At 39.7% G+C, this 19,040-nt stretch overlaps 1 protein-coding gene across 4 annotated transcripts; it reads left to right on the forward strand.

Moving 5' to 3' along the window:
* Positions 1-369: 369 nt before the first annotated feature.
* LOC141612074 (uncharacterized) lies at positions 370-4,281 on the forward strand. Of its 4 annotated transcripts, none has more exons than XM_074430782.1 (3): positions 399-476; positions 2,706-2,807; positions 3,873-4,281. In XM_074430782.1, exon 3 carries the CDS (start codon positions 3,883-3,885, stop codon positions 4,087-4,089), a length of 207 nt encoding a protein of 68 aa, XP_074286883.1. In that variant the 5' UTR covers positions 399-476; positions 2,706-2,807; positions 3,873-3,882; the 3' UTR covers positions 4,090-4,281. The 4 variants fall into 4 exon arrangements, with proteins under 4 accessions (XP_074286881.1, XP_074286883.1, XP_074286880.1 ...); XM_074430781.1 differs by having other exon boundaries at positions 410-544; XM_074430780.1 differs by lacking the exon at positions 2,706-2,807 and having other exon boundaries at positions 370-476.
* Positions 4,282-19,040: the final 14,759 nt, after the last annotated feature.

Here is a 19,040-nt window from a genome sequence, read left to right on the forward strand (position 1 = left end):
ACTAACAGTCCGTCTTGCTTCAGACTGCCATATTTCAGATCGCAATAAGACCTCTCACAAGTGAGAAGCACATGGATGGTGGGACACCCCATGTGCTTTCCCACTCACACCCTAAATGGGTTTTTTGTGAGAAGAAATGGTATCCGTCTGATCATTTTAGACGGATATGGCGGTCTGAAATAAGAATTTGTGAAAAACTAATTTCATTTATTTTTTTTACATTTTTTTCTTATAATAAAAATGACTAAAACAACGTACCCGTACAATTTGCATGGATTTAAGACTATTCAAGTGTTTAAGGATACAACGTAAAATATAAAAAATAGACGGATATGTATATAACATAAAAAAGCGAAAAATTCCTAAAAACGAGTCACACGTGGTATAAAAATCGTATTTTCTTTTTTACCCTCATAAGTCATACCTCCTCAGTCCTCATCACTCGATCACAAACTTACATAAGCTGCTGCTTCCAGGTGCAATTCTAAATTCTAGGGTTTCATGCTTTATTCTCTTACTAAAATTGATTTGGGGAAAAGTTAATGTAGGTCTTCTATTACTATCATCCGTTCTTAATCAATTTAATTTTCAGTTTTGTTTTTATCGTATGTTGTTTATTTTCGTTATCTGTTCATTTTGAGAATCGCCGATTTCCAATTTTTGTTTGTACATTTCATGATTAATTTAATTTGCTGTTGTATCAATTTCATGTCGTCGGATTTTTGTTGTTGTTATTTTAAGATAACAATGATCTTGTAATATTACTCCGTCCGTCCTAATCGTTTGTTTACTTTTTTAAAATTATTGCAAGGGATATTTCAATCAAAGGTAAATGAATGATTAAGACGGAGGGAGTAATTCGTTTTGTTAGATGTTAATTTTGGGAATATCTGTACTTCTGTAGGTTTTGATGATTGTAGTTATGACCGAATTAGTTTGCAAATTGGTGGTATAAATTGAGAGATAGTTAGGAGAACAGTTGTTATTTTGCGGATCGGAAGTAGAAAATGTGTGAAAGATAATGTAAACCTTATGATTTCGGAAGAATGTGATTGGTTGCTGCATTTCGTTCTGCTTTTCTCATTCGTAGAAAGATTAATACAAATCCATCTCAAAACTCTAGCTTCTCAATCTCTGAAGGAAGAATAGAGTTTGCATAGATGTGTGTTAAGATGGATAAATGGGTTTTGGGTTAAGTGTTCGTAGAATGGATTATAAAGTAGAGGTGTGATTTTCTTGGAAGTGTGCATTTGACTGGTTTGAGTTGGGACTTGGGAAGGAATGTTAGCGGATGAGACGGTCTATTTGTTTTAGATATTTTAATAACCTCAAATTGTGTATAATACGAGCTCTCTACGGGGCTCTTCAGGGCGGCTCTCCATATTGCAGAAAAGAATTTGAGTGTTTTCTCCTCTCCTAACAAAGTGTTCTTCTTTGCTCCTTTTTTTTCTTTTTTAATGTTCTCTCTGACGAAAAAGTGGATTAGCTCTTTATGTGCTTTTGGGAAGAGCAAATGAGAGCTAACTCTCCGTTTAGAGAGGTGGGCATTACAAGTAATGTGAGGATGGAAGTTTTTTTTTCAGTTATATGTTATGTGATGTATAAAAAAAGTGAGACCAAAATTTGAGATGGAGGGCATGTAGAAGAGATGCACAGTTTGTTATTGTAGGTGTAAATTTGGTGCTGTGTAAATAAGAGCAAAAGAGGAGCTCTCGATGTTTCACAATTATACATGCTCCCAAGGTTGCGTAATTCGATATGAACATGGTACATTCAGTACCGGATATGTTCTGAATAGAATGTCTTTTAGATACTTCCTCCATTCAACTCCACTCTACCTATTTGTATTTTGCACAAATATTAAGAAGGGTGGGGTTGGGTGGAAAATATTGTAAATAAATAATGGGGTATAATGTAATTAAGTGGAATATGAGTGGAAAATGGTGGAGTTTGATGTAGAAGTAGTGGGGTATGAGTGGCAAATATTGTAAATAAGTAATAGGGTATGAGGACAAAATGGTCATTTGGCATTCCTTTTTAGGAAATAGGTAGAGTGGAATTGAATGGATGAAAAAGGAAAGATGGTAGAGTGGAGTTGAATGGAGGAAGTATATTTTAAAGAAGCGCTATGACTGACTGAATATGCTTGAACGTTGAACCAATATGTGATTAGCTAGGGGTTTACTGTACTCAAGTTGAAAAAACAGTAGCAATATGAAGAAGCGCAGTCACTTTAGTGAGCCATTTTGCTTTATTCCATCATAATCCGGAACAAAAGGTAATGAACCCCCCCCCCCCCCCAGGGATGGCAGTCTCACCCTTACCCTGTGGATATCTATCCACCTGAAATTAAATGGGTGGGATATGGATGGCAATTTTTTTTCAAATTTAGGGTAGGATATGGATATGGGTGAATTTAGGGTGGGTTATGGATTATCGTCTCTCACCCGCTTAACCACCCTGTGGATATCCGGAATTAATATTTATAATTAATTTTTTATTAAGTTAATAATTATTTAGGTCATTAATGATTTCCCTTCAAAAGTATATTTTTTTATCAGAAATTTTACTTAATTTTAATATCATACCGTTATTTAGGAAAACTAAAACTTATGTTTATATGGATATTGTTATTTTCACTAATCAAAGTAACTTACTTTTGTTAGTTTAATCAATAATATAATGCGTTGGTGGTTTCTTTGTAGTTGGCGTGGCGTATTTGTATGGTCACTTTCTTTGCAAAGACACTTTGTTGTTGGATATATAATGAGTTGTTATTTGCTAACACATATTGTTACTTGAATTAGGTATGCCTTTTAATTTTATCGCCACAATTTTTTTACGATATATTATCTTTAAATTTTATAAGCTGTGAAAATATCTAACGGGTACCCGCTTCACCCGGTGGATATGGATATGGGTGGATGAAAAAATATTAAATGGATGAGGGTGGGATATGGATGACTATAAACTAAATGGATATGGATATGGATATGGCTCCACCCCATCCATATCCCACCCATTGCCATCCCCACCCCCCCCCCCAAAAAAAAAAAAGAAAAAGAAATATTGTTGAGTTGTTTTTTACATGGTTCTTTGAATATTTCATATTGGATTATAATTTTTTTTGAATAACGGGAATCGATTTATGAAATATGAAATATTCAAAGAAATATTCAATTAAGGGAATCGATTTATGAAATATTCAAAGACCATTTTTGGCCCGCAACTCAACAACATCATTAGCAATCAACCTTGTAAAAAAACATGGCTTATGATCGATTGCCATATTGTATTACAATATGTAAGTTTTGCCATTTGTTAATGATTGTAAAAAATGGCAAAACTTGTAAAAAACATGCCTTGCACTTTTGTGCCTTGTTCCCGTGATCTTTCGTTGCCTCATGAACCGTGCTCTTTTTAATTTATGTCACCCTGCCTGTCTCTACTACCCCTCCTATAAATTCTCATTTATGTAGCCAAAGAAGTTTCTCTTTGAAGTAATATGGAAAGCCTTGTGAGAATTCTTACTATCTGTATGCCACTGCCTGACTTGAGCTACTCCGTATTCGTTATTGTACTTTCACTTATTTATGTTTCAGTTAGTTTGGTGTTCCTGTTTTTGAGGATTCTGGCCCCTCCGCTAATTATTAAATTGATAACAAACTGCATCTAGTGGATTAATGACTGCCTCTAGTTTTAGGAATTGGGCAACATTGCTTTAGGTTATAACTGATGAGATGGTGAAATTGTAACCAGTTCAAAGGATAGTTTCCACGTTCTCGTTTAGTTCCCTTTAATTTTTTGACTGCCAATACGAACGTTTTCATGTCAGTTCAAAATCCTTTGAATAATCATTGTTCATTGTACAGAAATTAAAAAATGAAGAAAGGAATACACCCTCAGTTGCAATGGATATCTTATGTAACTCAGACAGGTAGATTGATGCATGTGCTGATGAGCAAGATTCACAGAGAACCCAAAGTTTACCACTTGAGAGCGAAAAGACAGACGGCTCAAAGCTTAGGCGCGATAGCCAAGTTCAAGCGTCGTTATGAGCGGAAGGAAGAATCTGATGATGAGAAGTAGAATCTCGAGTTCTCGACAATTTCTTAATACCATTTTTTGCTTTTATAAATCTTGTGCTTGACATTGTTTGACTAGAACTCTTTAGTTCTGCAAGAAGGCTGTAGTACCTGTACTCATTGGTTTGTTGTCATTGTGACGGTTACTCACTTGCTCCCTTTGTTATCTGGAGGATAAATCCACTCTTTCTGATGATCTTGGTTGTAATGCCAGTATGCCACAAAGGTGACCTGTATCGAACTATCGACTAACAATACAGTTTCTCTTATATTTCTAAACCTCTAAGAAATGGTTGTGATTGCTGTCTTTGCCTAGAGACAGAGTTGATCAGAATGGCAAGCGCTAGTAGCAGGATCAACTTGATGCACGACTTAATCTTAGTTCCTGGTGATCTTACCAGATTGTTGGGTGGTTAGTGTATTCTCTGTAATAGGCTGTAGCGGTATTAACATACTCCCTCCGACCCGGTCATTTGTTGTTCTTTGGTTTTGGCACAAAGACCAAGGAAAAAGAAGGGGGCTAATTACTAAATGACAAGTGGAATAAATTGAGTGTGAATGATCAAACTACTCATCAAATTCATTCTTAAAATAGAAAGGACAATAAATGACTGAGACATCCCAAAATGGAAAATGAGAATAAATGACCGGAACAGAGGGAGTATCATACAAGGATAGTGACTGCGAAACAATTATTCGAAGAACTTTGAACTGTTCATTTGTTTTAAAGGGAGTTAATGTAAGACCATCCCCAAGCAAGGTCAATTGGTAGATCATGACCTTGCTTGGGTCAAGTTAATTACAAATTAAGAGGAGGATTAGGATGACCCAAGGTAAAGAAGGTCAATTTGTAACCTAAGGTAGAGTAAATTGACCCACCAATTGACCCTCGATCCATGTGTCACAATTTTATTAGTTACAACATTTAAAACCAAAAAAAAAAAATTAAAAACTAAATAAAGTGGAAGTAAGAGAGAGGCTTTGGTGGGGTAGTGAATATGGTAAATGATTGGAAATGTTGGAAAGTGCAAAAATGATTGCGTTGGTGACCTAGGTCGTGACTTTCTGCTTGGGAGGGTGAAAGTGGGTCAAGATTAATAAGGTGTGATTAAGAGAAAAAATTCCGATTGACCCGATTAAGTCGACCTTTTGCTTGGGGATGGTCTAATGAGAAGGAAGTTAGAAGTAGTTAGTAGCTGGAGACTGCCAGTTGGAAACATAATTGTAATAGAATTCTGTTAGAGATTTTGGAGGGAAGAGTTGTTAGAATGGTCTTTAAATAGGTTGTTATAAGTTGTTAGAATCATTCATTCATTTTGCTGTAATCTCACTTATTTTTCTCTCTAAACATTCCTCTGTAATCTTTCAATTACCAAAATTAATAAGACGGAACATTCGATTTTTTTCTCTTCATAAGAATCCTATTATTGTCTCAGTTTTCCTCGATTATTCCTGGAATTCATATCCATTTTTAGAGTTCATTGCAAGTGGTATCAGACTTTCCTTCTTGGGTAAAGCTTCAACAAATCATCAATGATGAACAACAAGGTTACACGTAACTCTGAGCATCAACTGGAAGATTCCTTTCAATCATTGGAGGGCAAATTGAAGCAAGTTCAAGAAGATATGATCTTGCAAGTGGTATCAGACTTTCCTTCTTGGGTAAAGCTTCAACAAATCATCAATGATGAACAACAAGGTTACACGTAACTCTGAGCATCAACTGGAAGATTCCTTTCAATCATTGGAGGGCAAATTGAAGCAAGTTCAAGAAGATATGATCAGTATTCAGGCAACTTTAGGGGTAATTACCCAGAAACAACAACAAGATAGGGTTGATTGGCAAACTGCATTAAAGGTAAAAGGGCAAGGATTAGAGCAATCAAATGCTCGCATGGAGGAAATGTTGAGGCAATTGAATCAATTGGCTGCAAAATCTCAGATTAACAACAATGGCAGAGGATTTCCGAATGGAGGTATTCAAGTAAATCCTAACCCTAATTCTAATTTTGGGCGTTTTTCTAAGATTGAATTTCCTAAATTTTGGGGGGATGTTATTCAGGGATGGTTGTATAAAGTAGGGCAGTTCTTTGAAGTAGATGCAACTTCTGAAAATGTGAAGGTTAAATTAGTGTCAATTCATCTTGATGGTAAAGCTTTGTTATGGCATCAGTCCTTAATGAAAACAAGACCTATAAGGGATTGGCCGACATGGTCAGATTATAAGGCTGCTATGTTGCTTAGATTTGGGATATCACCCTATAATGATCCTACTGCAGAAATTATGAACTTGAGACAAAAAGGGTCTGTAGAATCTTATCAGGACCAATTTGACTCTATCTTAAATATGACTGATTTGACTGAAAAGCAGACAATTAGCTGCTTCTTGAAGGGTTTAGATGCTGATATTCAGAATACTGTAAGGATGTTTAAGCCCCAATCTTTGGCAGAAACCTACTCCTTGGCTAGGTTGCAGGAGGGAACTTTACATTCTATTCACGAAAAAAACGGACCAATTCTTGATAAACCCTTTAAAAACTCTATACTCCTATCATTCCACCTAAATCTTCCTTTCAGTCTTTTCAAACACCCTCAGTTTCTTCTAAAAATCTCATAAATCCTCCCCACTCTCAGCCTTTTAGAAGGAGTGCCCAACAGAAAAACATCTGCAGAACTTAATCCAAAAGAAATCCAGGAGAGGAGGACCAAGAACTTATGTTTTACTTGCAATGAGGCTTGGGCACCAAATCATAAGTGTAAAGCCCAGCTCCATAGTATTCAAGTGTTCACCTTGGTGGATAGTGAGGACTATGAATTGGGTGAACTTGGAGAAGAGAATGAGGACCAAACTAGTGAGCATTATGTAGTACAGGAGGAGCTCCCTCCTTTAATCTCTCTCAATGCCATAACTGGTACTTCTAGTTACTAGACCATGAGGGTCAAAGGGAAAGTAAGGGGTAATCATATCCATATCTTGATAGATTCTGGAAGCACCCATAATTTTTTGGACACCTCCACTGCTCAAAAATTTGGCTGTCATATCAAATCTTCTTGTCCTTTCATGGTGACAGTGGCAAATGGGGATACAATTGTCACCAAGTCCATGTGTAAGGGCTTCAAGTGGCACTTGCAAGGGCATGAATTTACCACTGATGTGAAGTTGGTTCCACTTGGAGGGTGTGAAATGGTCCTTGGAATTCAATGGCTAGAGTCTCCGGGTCCAGTTTTGTGGGATTCCAAACAACTCAGAATGGAATTCACTGTTAATGGAAAGAAACATGTGCTAAGGAGTTGTCAGGCTCTCTACAATGGCTGTCTGGCAAGCAAATGCACTCCACCTTGCTGAAACAGCCCACAGAAGCTGCCCAATTCTTTGCAATTACGGCCTTCCCTCTGGAATGTCAATCAATGGGAGGTATACCTACTACTCCTGCTGTAACACCCCCATACTCCAAGTGCCTTACCAGGACCACTCAGGTATAAGGATGCTACCACACTACTACAGATACAGGCTATAACAACGGTTAAAAACCGTTGTTATATAAAAAAGCGGACGTTGTTAAAGCGTCCGTTGTAAAAGGTTTTAACAACGGTTGGTTTTCTTAAGCAACCCGTTGTTAAAATTATTAACAACGGTTTTAAGTATAAAAACTCGTTGTGGAAAGTGTGACTCAACTTTGGTGGGAAAGTTATAACAACGGTTAATTTACAAAGAACCGTCGTTATAACTAAAGACAACGGGTTGTTTCTACATAACCGTTGTTGTTTGTTTTTACAAAATAAAAAAAAATTAAATTAAATATTACTAGATGCATGCATAATTACGGGGCCCGTTATAATTCCGATGCATGCATTATTACTGCCATCCCTTCTGTACTGTGCATATGAATGGACAATATATGGAATGAGAAGAGTTTACATTAGATTTGAAGTAGGGAGATATGATGATTATGGCACAACTTCCTAAACATGCATATATTATATTAATTAAAAAACAACTCAAAGGACACATTACTTAGTATAAATACATACATTATCTCAACCACCATTCCATTATCTCACTATCTTCAAACCCTAACTGCTAAAACAATCTCCAACCCCTAATTAATCTTTCAAACTAACAACTCCAAAGTTCATCAACAAAATGAACGATTACATCCTTAAAACTCTTACTATGACCGAGAACAACAATAGCTTCATCCGCCGGTTGCTCCACATCGAGGACAGTTTTAGGAGCTATCTTGTGGATGTTCAAGCCGCACTCAAGGACGCCAAAAGAAATGGCTTGACAGAAAGCGGCGAGTTGTTGCGGCTATATGACGATATAACAATGCGAACGAAACCTCCAAATAGCTAAGGAGGAAAGGAGGGATATCATAGAAGAGAATAAGACTCTCTATGAAAATATAAGAATTGCATTTTTAGAAATGTAATTCTTTTTTTAATTTATGTATATATATATATATATATATATATATATATATATATATATATATATATATATATATATATATATATATATATTAATGAATTATTAATTAAGTTTATCATGCATTCCTCTCTATCATCTTGCTTCTTCTTTGTTTTATTTTATTTAATTTGTTTTACGAGCTAATTAAGCGAATAATAACATAATAATGATCGATAAAAACCCATCATATATACATGCAAATTAAATGAAATAATTAAAAAAAGAAAACAATGACGATGAAAGACGATGAAACCAACAGTGACGGTGAGATTTACTTGATAATTAGAGAAAGTAAGAGACGATGAAACCAACAGTGACGGCGAGACGATAAAGTGACGATGAGAAAGAGAGAAAGAGAGAAGGAGACGATGAGAAAGTGTGTTTGCTGTGTTTGTGTTTGTCTGTGTTTGTGTTTGTGTTAGGTTATGTATGTGTTTTGTGGCTGTAGCAGATCTGTGTTTGTGTGGTTTATAGTATTGAAAGTATTGACAATGGTTGTTCAACAACAACTGTTGTTAAATAAGTTTTAGCAACGGTTGTAAAATTGTAGATACCTCATTTCTGCACCTCTCGCAAACCACCCGGTGATGATTGGGCCGCATGTTTGGTACGCGGAACGATTTGTGACAGTTCGTAAAATTATCGTCAATTGATTGCTCAAATATTAATGTCTACCTCTTAGTTGTCATCTACGTGACGATACGGTCGTTTTGACAGTAATTAGAGTACATTTGGAGTCCGGGCCTAAAACCGTCTTCATTTTCTGATAACCGTTAAATCCCGAGTCAGAATGTTCTGGAATGTTCCGGATATTTCTATTCCATATTTCACAATCTTTATCTTTTGGTAAACAATTTCCCGAAATATTCACATAAGATATTAAGGAAAACCAAATTATTCCGTCCTACCATAACTTAAACACGGAAATCTTTTTTCCGCAGGAGGAAACCACTTGGGAACAGACGCAGTAGGTGCTGTGCCTCTTCCAAGAGACGCAGTGGTTGCTGCGCCTCTTCCCAGGTCCTATTCTGCGTAGTTTTCGTATCTTTTTCATATCTTTCCGAGATTCACTTCCAAGAGTCTCCGAAACCCTAATTCCTTCACGTGATTAGTATAAATAGGAGCCTTCGCTCCTCATATTTCTCACGCGAGTGTCCGCCCTTCTCTTCTCTCTTTGCATTCTAGACCTTTGTTCTTACTTTTTGGCGTCTACGTGCTTGAACATTCGACCACGTAAGCTCGGATCTTTCTGAGTACCAGCCTCGTTTGCATGACCGACCAATTTGACCAACTCCACATCAATCAACTTAATTAATTAATCGTTTTCCTCTTACGAGGGCACTTTCTTTGCATTCGCGTCGAGCATCACTAATCGATATCTTAGTCCTTCTCGTTTCGTCAACATGTAAGTCTGAGGGTGTATAATCCTTATTTATTTATTGTTCTTTATTTTTGTAATCATATTGTAAGATTTATGTCGAAAATAAAACTAAAACCGATTTCTAAAACCATGTTCAAAAAACCTCTTTTACGGATTTCTAGAAGATAACCGTCGAGAAAGGACGCAGCAACTGCTGCACCTCTTCGAAGGAGCGCAGCACCTGCTGCGCCTCTTCGTGAGGCTGCCGCAGTTCCTGCTTCCTTTCTTCTTCCTTCGTCCTCTGTAATTCGTTCGTGTTTATTTGTTTTCGTTCGTGTTCTTTAATTTTTCGTCATAATAGTATAATATTTCACATGTATACTATTTATCATCCGTTAACATGTTTAATTCATCATTAAATTCGGCTTAGATCCCAAGTAATCTCTTATTTGCGGGTTTTCGTCATTAAACTCAATCCGGGTTGTAGAGATTCAATTCGTTCATGTTGAGTTTCTGGAATTCGATCCTTTGATATATTTTCATCTGTCTTTTGTCATATGTTGTCATATTCATTGCATATTTGTCGTTAATTCATCATGTTTTGTTTATTTCATTCACTCATGTCGCTAATCAATCATTTGTTCATTCGTTTAATTCCGTCTTATTCGTGTTTATTGTTTCATGACCCATTAATCACATGTAAATAACCTATTAATCACTTTCATCCGAGTAAATAATTCAATCAATGTTTAATTAACCAACGAATATTAACCGTTTGCAATTCCGGCTTCACAGCCAGAATTCAGGTCAGGAACAGACGCAGCAACTGCTGCGCCTATTCCAAAGGACGCAGCTCTGCTGCGCCTGTTCCGGGTTGAATTATGTCCCTGAACTCTGTTTTTGCCTTGACCTAGTTTAATTAGCTTACGTATAATCTACTATTATCCGTATTACCACCTTCTGTTTTGTTCGTTAATTCGTTCTTTTGTTCGTTTTCTCAAATTATCCGTTTTAAAGGTATTTTCGACATAAATCGCCTAATCCATTGTAATTATTGTAATTTTCATTATTGTATTTTTCGTTGAATTATTTATCGCGTTTGCATGATTTGTTTGTATGTTTTCACATGTAATTGAACATTAAATCCCTACTTTGACCCAATTGTATGCTAATTAATTGTCAACCGACTTAGTCCAATTCTCACATGTTAGGATTAAAACTTGGATGTTGCATTGCATGCATATAATCGACGATATATCAAGTACGAATAACTTCCCTAATCATTAGTAGAGGCCGCTATCGAGGCGGGCGGGATTAGGTGTTCGATCAAAAGAGCTTCCTAATACGTACCCTCACCCCTTACTCTAGATCTCCGTGAGCACCCGTGTTCATTGGCATCTACGAGAGTCATTCTAGACATAGAATGCTAAGGGTAACGATTGCTTAGTGTTCATGTCTCTACTTTGTGTCTTGACATGACACGAGGTATTCGAACGGTTCCAATTTTCCATAAAAATTGGTGGCGACTCCATATGAAATGCAAACGCTTGTTCCTCTTTCCTCCCAAGCGCCCCCGTGGGCACCCCTGCTGTCCACAGTTTGGCGACTCCGCTGGGGAAATACACTTACGTGTAGCAAGGGTGAAACTTGAACAAGGTTAGGGAATAGTTTGTACAAGACAATTATCGGTTTTCATAACTCGGTCTTCCTAGACCGTTTTATTCGGCCTTCCTAGGCCCAACCCAACCTATTCGACCAATCGTCCCGTCTAAACAGTCCTAATTCTTATTTGGGCCTAAGGATGGATAGCGATTGACGTCATCCATACCATGATGCTTACTCTTGTTTGTATCAAGGGCCTTCACTACTTGAGGAAATGGACTAGGAATCGGCCTTACTCTTGTTTGGCACGAGCCTCTCCACAGACTTCGGGTTTGATGGTTCGGTATGGCAACCCACCCTTTAAACCAAAACCCTTTTAAATGCACTCAGCATCCCGTTATAATGCTTGTATCAATGTTTGTACCTTACGTGATCACCATTTCTAAACAAAACCATGACGATTTTTCAAAAATTAAAAACCCTTTTTTTTCTTAATCAAAATTTCGAAATAGGCCTTCAATTAACGCAAAACCGAGTCAAAACTCTGTCCATTTGTCGTGTCAAAATTCGGGTCACAAGCCCATTTCAAAACCTCACTTTGAGTCCACTCCTACAACTACACTACAGTTGACTAGGACGCACATTTTCAAAAACCTTGTCTTTCTTCAAAGCTCACTCAACACAAGTGGCACACACCCACTTCACGAGTCAAAACATTTCTTCTTTTAGCAAGTGTGTTCGAATGGTCGATCGCGTTTTGATTCGTCCTCGATCTCTTATCCAATTTTCAAGATGCCTGGATCCAGTGAAACAAACCTCCATCAACTTCAAGATGGTAATGATCGAATACTAGCCGCGCTAGCCCAAATGCATGTTACCCAAGACCAAGTCTATGACCGCCTTGAGACCATCGAGGGTCGGATCTATGCCGTAGAGGGGAGATTGCCCTCTCAGGAAAGTGAAATAATAGGTGACTCCGAGAACGAATCCAAGGATGAAAATCCTCTCATGGGGATGACTGTAGCTGAGAAAAGACTCCAATACTTAGAGGAGCAATTGATGTACCTTAAGGGGGATGACATTTATAGGGAGAACAATCGCAAGTATGAGGCCGTCAATTCCAAATTGCCAACCAACTTCAATATGACGGATATCCCTAAATTCAAGGGGCACGAGAACCCTTTGAACCACATCCGTGCCTTCAAGGATTATATGTCTATCAAAGGCATCAAACCCGAGATGTTCTTAAGGATCTTTCCTTCATCTCTTGACATCATCCCGAAGCACTGGTTCTACTCCTTAGATCATAAGAAGGTCGATACTTGGGAAGATGCTGCAATCGAGTTTTCTAAACAATATGCGGATAATGCCGAGATCCAAGTTAACATGCGCACTCAATAGGTTCTTACCCAAAATGACAAAGAAGGATTCACCGACTTCCTAAGTAGGTGGAGGGAGACTAGTACCCAACTAGTTGAACGCCCGGATGAGGCTACCCTAGTGGAGAAGTTTGTGGACAATCTCAAACCCATCTATGCCAATCATTTGAGATACCAAAATATCAAAACTTTCAAGGATTTAACCGTACTAGGGACAAGGATCGAAGATGACATCCGTAAAGGACTCTTGTCCAAAATGGTAGGTCGAGGATATCAAGGCTCAACAAGTCGTTCATACGGCTCTACTAGCAAGACCGATGAAGTTAACCTTCTCGAGCCATCCAAGAAAACTACCCCACCAAGGAAATTCACAAATCTTGGGGACACTTACTCCAACGCTCTAAAAAGGCTAATGAAGCAAGGTAAACTCCAACCCATTGGGCCTACTCCCGAACCCGAAAGGAAATCCAAATTCTGGGACGAGAACTCGTACTGTGAATACCATAGGGGCAAGGGGCACGACACAGAAAAATGCTACAAGTTGAAAAATGTGCTTCAAGGCATGATCGAAGATGGTCGATTGCCAATACCGCCGGGAGGTAAACCCAACAACACTCAGAATCCTCTTGGAGTTATAGTGATTACAAGTGACGAATCTACCTTAGATTGCTCACACCTCATTTCTCCAGTCAAAAATGATATCCATGCCATCGAGAATGAAGGGTTCTACTCTACTATTTCCCCTACCATTTCCGACTTCATCACATGGGCAAGGAGCGTAGATAGGCAAGTGTGGGAATTGGAAAATGTGGTGATAGCTCTACGCGATCCCAACGCAACACCCAAGGAGCATATGCCACTAATCTTCTCTCAAGATGCTACTATGCAAGAGGTAGTCACCGTGGTAGATAAACTAGTCGACCAAATCATACGACTAGAAGATGGAATCATGAGAATGAGGAAACTAGATACAATCAATGGGGTTTGGGCCGACGATGACGAGGACGAATACCTCATTGAGAACTCCCTAGTCAAAGAAATAGTCCAAAATGGTGAAGACCAAGATGTGGACCACTTAACTCATTCGGGTCGTCCATATCAAAGCATTGCTCAAAACGGTCCAACCAACATGGTCACACCAAATGATAACGAAGAGGACTCTACTGACCATTTGCTCAAGCAACTACAGAAGACGAAGGCTGATCTTTCAGTCTGGCAATTAATAGCAAGCTCATTCCCACATCGCCAAGCTTTACTGCAAGCTTTGGCCAAAATAAATGTAGCACACAACTCGACGCCTGAAGATGTAGTCAACTTGTTCTTCCAAGAACCACCAAAGCTAAGTAATCCTATTACTTTCTCAGACGAAGATTTGCCACCTTTTGGCGCAAGTCACAATTTAGCTCTTTACATCACTGTAATTTGTCTAAAGAAGAACGCGCCAATGACCTTGGTAGATGATGGCTCCACGGTCAACGTCATACCCCTCAAAACGGCATACAAGCTAGGCATGAAGGAGTCGGATTGGACCCCTACCAATCAAGGTGTGCGTGCATATGATGGTACACGACGAAAGGTGGTAGGACTTGTTAACCTAACCATAGCCACAAGGCCAATTGAGCGAAAGGTTAACTTCCAAATAGTGGACATCGAAGCTTCCTTCAACATACTTCTGGGAAGGCCTTGGATTCACGCTTCCAAAGCAGTAACATCCACTCTTCATCAAAAGATCAAAATCCCACTAAATGGCAAAGTAGTGACGATCACTTCATCACCCATCAAGGCAATAATCGAAAAATAGTCGAACAATCAAGTCCTTGCAGATCCCGTATATGAACTTGGGGGCTTCCAAAGCATAAGTGTCATAGAAAGCGAGTTGGCACCCTTATACTATGATCCCTACTCCAACTTGGTGGTCAACCACATACTCAAAACCCAGGGATACTTCCCTGGAATGCCTTTAAACCCTACCCGAAGAAATACCTTCGCACCATATAAGGAAGGCAATTCAAAGAGGATACCACTTGGACTAGGGTACAAACTCACTAAAGAAGAGGTTCTCGAAATGCTTGCTCAAGTCCAAAACCGCAAGCACGTAGGAGTCCAAATGCGACCCTATCTCCCTACTTTAAATGGGTACTTTGTTCAAGAAGGAAGCCTAGAACTCTTTCACGGATTTCCCGAGCCTTGGCATTATCTCGAGAGAAAGCTAGCCGGAATCGAGATCTTTCACGATTGCTACTTCATCCCTCCGGAAACGGTTCCTACCGTCAAAACCCGTCAAGCACCCTGCTTAGACGAACAAGCTTTTAGCCTATTATTCGGAGAAGATCGATTTGTTAGGGCCGCGCAGGATGAGATCATTACCATGATACTTCAAGACGATCGCTTCAACCCCACCGCGTTAATCACAGAAACTAACGCAAGTCAGCAGAAAGGATGGAGAAAATCAATCAAGTGGACCAACAATCAAGGAAGACTCTTCAAGCTCACCACTAGAGAAGGAGAGATGTTCAAAGGAGAACCAGAAGACGATGAGTTCGAGTCGGAGTCGGAGTCAGAGTCGGAGTCTAGAGAAGTCATTAGAGAGTCTCCTCCTGTCGTCATCCCCACTCCCTTTGTTTCTCCTAGCTTAGCCTCGAGTAGTCACGATGGTTCGGGAAATGTCCCAACCATCGTCCCTTTGCCGCCACTGACCATGGATCGGTTGGCTTCTTTGTTTCAACTTTACTCAAATTTTAATATGAATAAATCGGGTTACGCGCTTACTCTTTGTGTTATCTTGAGTGCAATTCTGTTTACGATGATACTGAGGATGACCAAGACCCAGACTCGATCGAAATACCTCCCTACGTAGCCAAAGAAATACTGCAAGAAGGGGAAGGGGGACCAGTAATAGAGGACACTGAACCCATCAATGTAGGAACCGAACTAGAACCCCAAGAACTTAGGATAGGGACTACCTTGAGCTCTACCGAAAGGGCCAATTTCATAGATCTCCTAAATGAATTCAAAGACGTTTTCGCTTGGTCCTACAAAGACATGCCAGGGATCGACAGGGATATCGCCGAACATAGGATTCCGATTAAGCCAGGTTTCAAACCCAGAAAAGAAGCTTCGACGAATGAGGACAGAATGGGCTCTAAAGATTAAGGAAGAAGTTGACAAGCAATTCAAAGCCGGGTTCATCAAAGTTTCCGAGTATTCTGATTGGGTAGCCAACATAGTACCCGTACCCAAAAAGGATGGGAGAATCCGTGTTTGTGTTGATTTTAGGGACTTAAACAAAGCAAGCCCTAAGGATGACTTCCCTCTACCTCACATCGACATATTGGTGGACAATACTGCAGACCACGTGTTACTATCCTTCATGGATGGATATGCGGGTTATAACCAAATCAAGATGGCCATAGAGGACATGCATAAGACTGCCTTCGTCACTCAATGGGGAACCTATTGCTATACGGTCATGCCGTTTGAATTGATCAACGCCGGAGCTACATATCAACGCACCGCAACTACACTCTTACATGACATGATGCACAAAAAAGTTGAGGTATACGTAGACGACATGATTGTCAAATCCAAGGAAAGAGAAGGGCATATTGAGAACCTTCGCAATTTTTTCACAAGACTACGAAAGTACAACATGAGACTCAATCCTCAGAAATGCACATTCGGAGTAACATCTGGCAAACTCCTAGGATAAGTCGTTAGCCAACGAGGTATAGAAATAGACCCTTCCAAGATCAAGGCTCTGATCGAAATGCCACAACCTCAAACAGAAAAAGAAGTCAGAGGATTCCTGGGAAAAGTGCAGTATATAAGTCGATTCATACCGAAACTTACAATGATTTGTGAGCCTATCTTTAAGAAACTCAAGAAAACGGACCACACCATGTGGGATGATGATTGTCAAAAGGCATTTGACCGAATTAAAGAGATATTGGCTAAACCACCAATGCTCATGCCGCCACAACGAGATCAACCTCTTGGTTTATATCTTACAGTAACCGAAACGACTATGGGTGCCATGCTGGCTCAAACTGTAGGAAATGAAGAAAGAGCTATCTACTACCTTAGTAAGAAGTTCTTGGAATACGAGTGCAAATACTCCCAACTCGAAAAGACATGCCTCGCTCTTTTGTGGGCAACGAAGAAGCTACGCCATTACATGCTTAGCTACTCCGTCAAAATATACTCCACAATGGATCCAGTCAAATACCTCTTCGAGAAACCCGTCCTCAACGGACGCCTAGAAAGATGGACTCTGATGCTCTCAGAATTCGACCTCAAATACGTGCCACTGAAAGTTATAAAAGGTCGCGCCGTCGCCGAATTCTTCGCAGAGAATCCCATCAATGACGCACAAACGATAGACACTTGGTCATTTCCAGACGAGGATATACTCCAAACTGATGTAGATTCCTGGGACCTTTACTTTGATGGAGCATCAAACTTAAGAGGATTTGGAATAGGAGTGTTGCTCATTCCTCCTGAAGGCGGGCATACACCAATTGCTGTCAAACTCGACTTCGAGGTGACAAACAATGCTGCAGAATACGAAGCTTGTCTAATTGGACTACAAGCGGCAGTAAGCTTAGGCATTAAAAACCTCCGAGTACATGGAGATTCATCCTTGATCATCAACGGCATTACGGGATCTTGGAAAATTCGAAGCGAAAGCCTCGCACCTTATCAAGCCAGAATAGACCAAGTTGCCCAATTCTTTGATCACGTGACATACCTACACCTACCACGGGAAGAAAATCAATTTGCAGACGCTCTTGCGAAACTTGCATCTTTGATTAATATGCCAGATCACATGGTGGAAATGCCTTTGTGCATCGAACGACGGTCAGAGCCGGCTTATGTCCATCAAATCACCGATGAAGAGGAGATCGCGCAGGAACCCTGGTTCCAAGCAATCCTGAATTTAAACTCAATGGTACCTATCCACCCGATATGGATAAAAGGGGACAACGTGCTATAAACCTACTAGCTTCCCAATATGTTCTCATGCAAGGAGAGTTATACAAAAGGACACCTCTTGGTGTAATCCTACGCTGCCTTGATCATTCACAGGCACGAAAGGTGATGGAAGAAGTCCACGACGGAGAATGCGGTCCTCACATGAGTGGGCCCATGATAGCAAAGAAAATCACACATTTGGGATATTATTGGACCACAATGGAATCCGATTGCATCAAATATGTAAGACATTGCCACAATTGCCAAATCTTCGGGAATGTACAACACGTCCCTCCTTCATTGCTCTATACAATGACGTCTCCCTGGCCATTTTCTGCATGGGGAATTGACATAATCGGGAAGATAACCCCAGGCCGGACAGAGGCCACTGTTTCATCCTAGTGGCAATTGACTATTTCACCAAATGGGTAGAAGCGGCTTCCTACACCAGTCTCACGGCTAAAAATGTGGCAAAGTTCATACAAAACAACATCATCTGTCGATACGGTTTCCCACATGAGATCATTAGTGATAATGGATCACATTTCCAAGCTGAGAGTGAGCAATTGCTAGCCAAATACAAGATTAGGCATCACCACTCTTCGCCCTATAGACCACAGACTAACGGCGCGGTAGAGGCAGCCAATAAGAATGTTGTCACGATTCTCAAGAAAATGATTGACAACTATAGAGATTGGCCAAGCAAGATACCCTTTGCTTTGTGGAGGTATCGTACATCTGTTAGGACGCCCACTGGGGCCACTCCTTTCTATTTGACCTACGGCATGGAAGCTGTAAAACCAATCGAGCTAGAGATACCATCCTTGCGTATTTTACTCGAAAGTTAAATCCCGAAAGCCGATTGGAAGAGGGATAGATATGAAGAACTCATCCTCCTGGATGAACGTAGGCTACGCGCCTTGCATAATATCCAAACATATCAAGCACGTATCAAACGAGCTTTCAACAAAAGGGTTAGGCCAAGAAACATCAAAGAAGGAGACTTAGTACTCAAATCGGTCAGAGCTCTTTTACCTGTTGACCCACGAGGAAAATTCAAACCTAACTGGGCCGGACCATTTCTAGTCAAATCCATACTTCCAAGGGGTGCGGTTAGGATCACAGACCTAGATGGGAATGAGTTTTCAAACCCAACAAACCTTGACCAACTA

This window comes from Silene latifolia, chromosome 11 (genome assembly GCF_048544455.1).
Source record: "Silene latifolia isolate original U9 population chromosome 11, ASM4854445v1, whole genome shotgun sequence".
NCBI lineage: Eukaryota > Viridiplantae > Streptophyta > Magnoliopsida > Caryophyllales > Caryophyllaceae > Silene > Silene latifolia.

Coding starts and splice junctions, on each gene's coding strand:
- LOC141612074 (XM_074430780.1), top strand. CDS start 3,883: ATGAAGAAAGGAATACACCCTCAGTTGCAATGGATATCTTATGTAACT.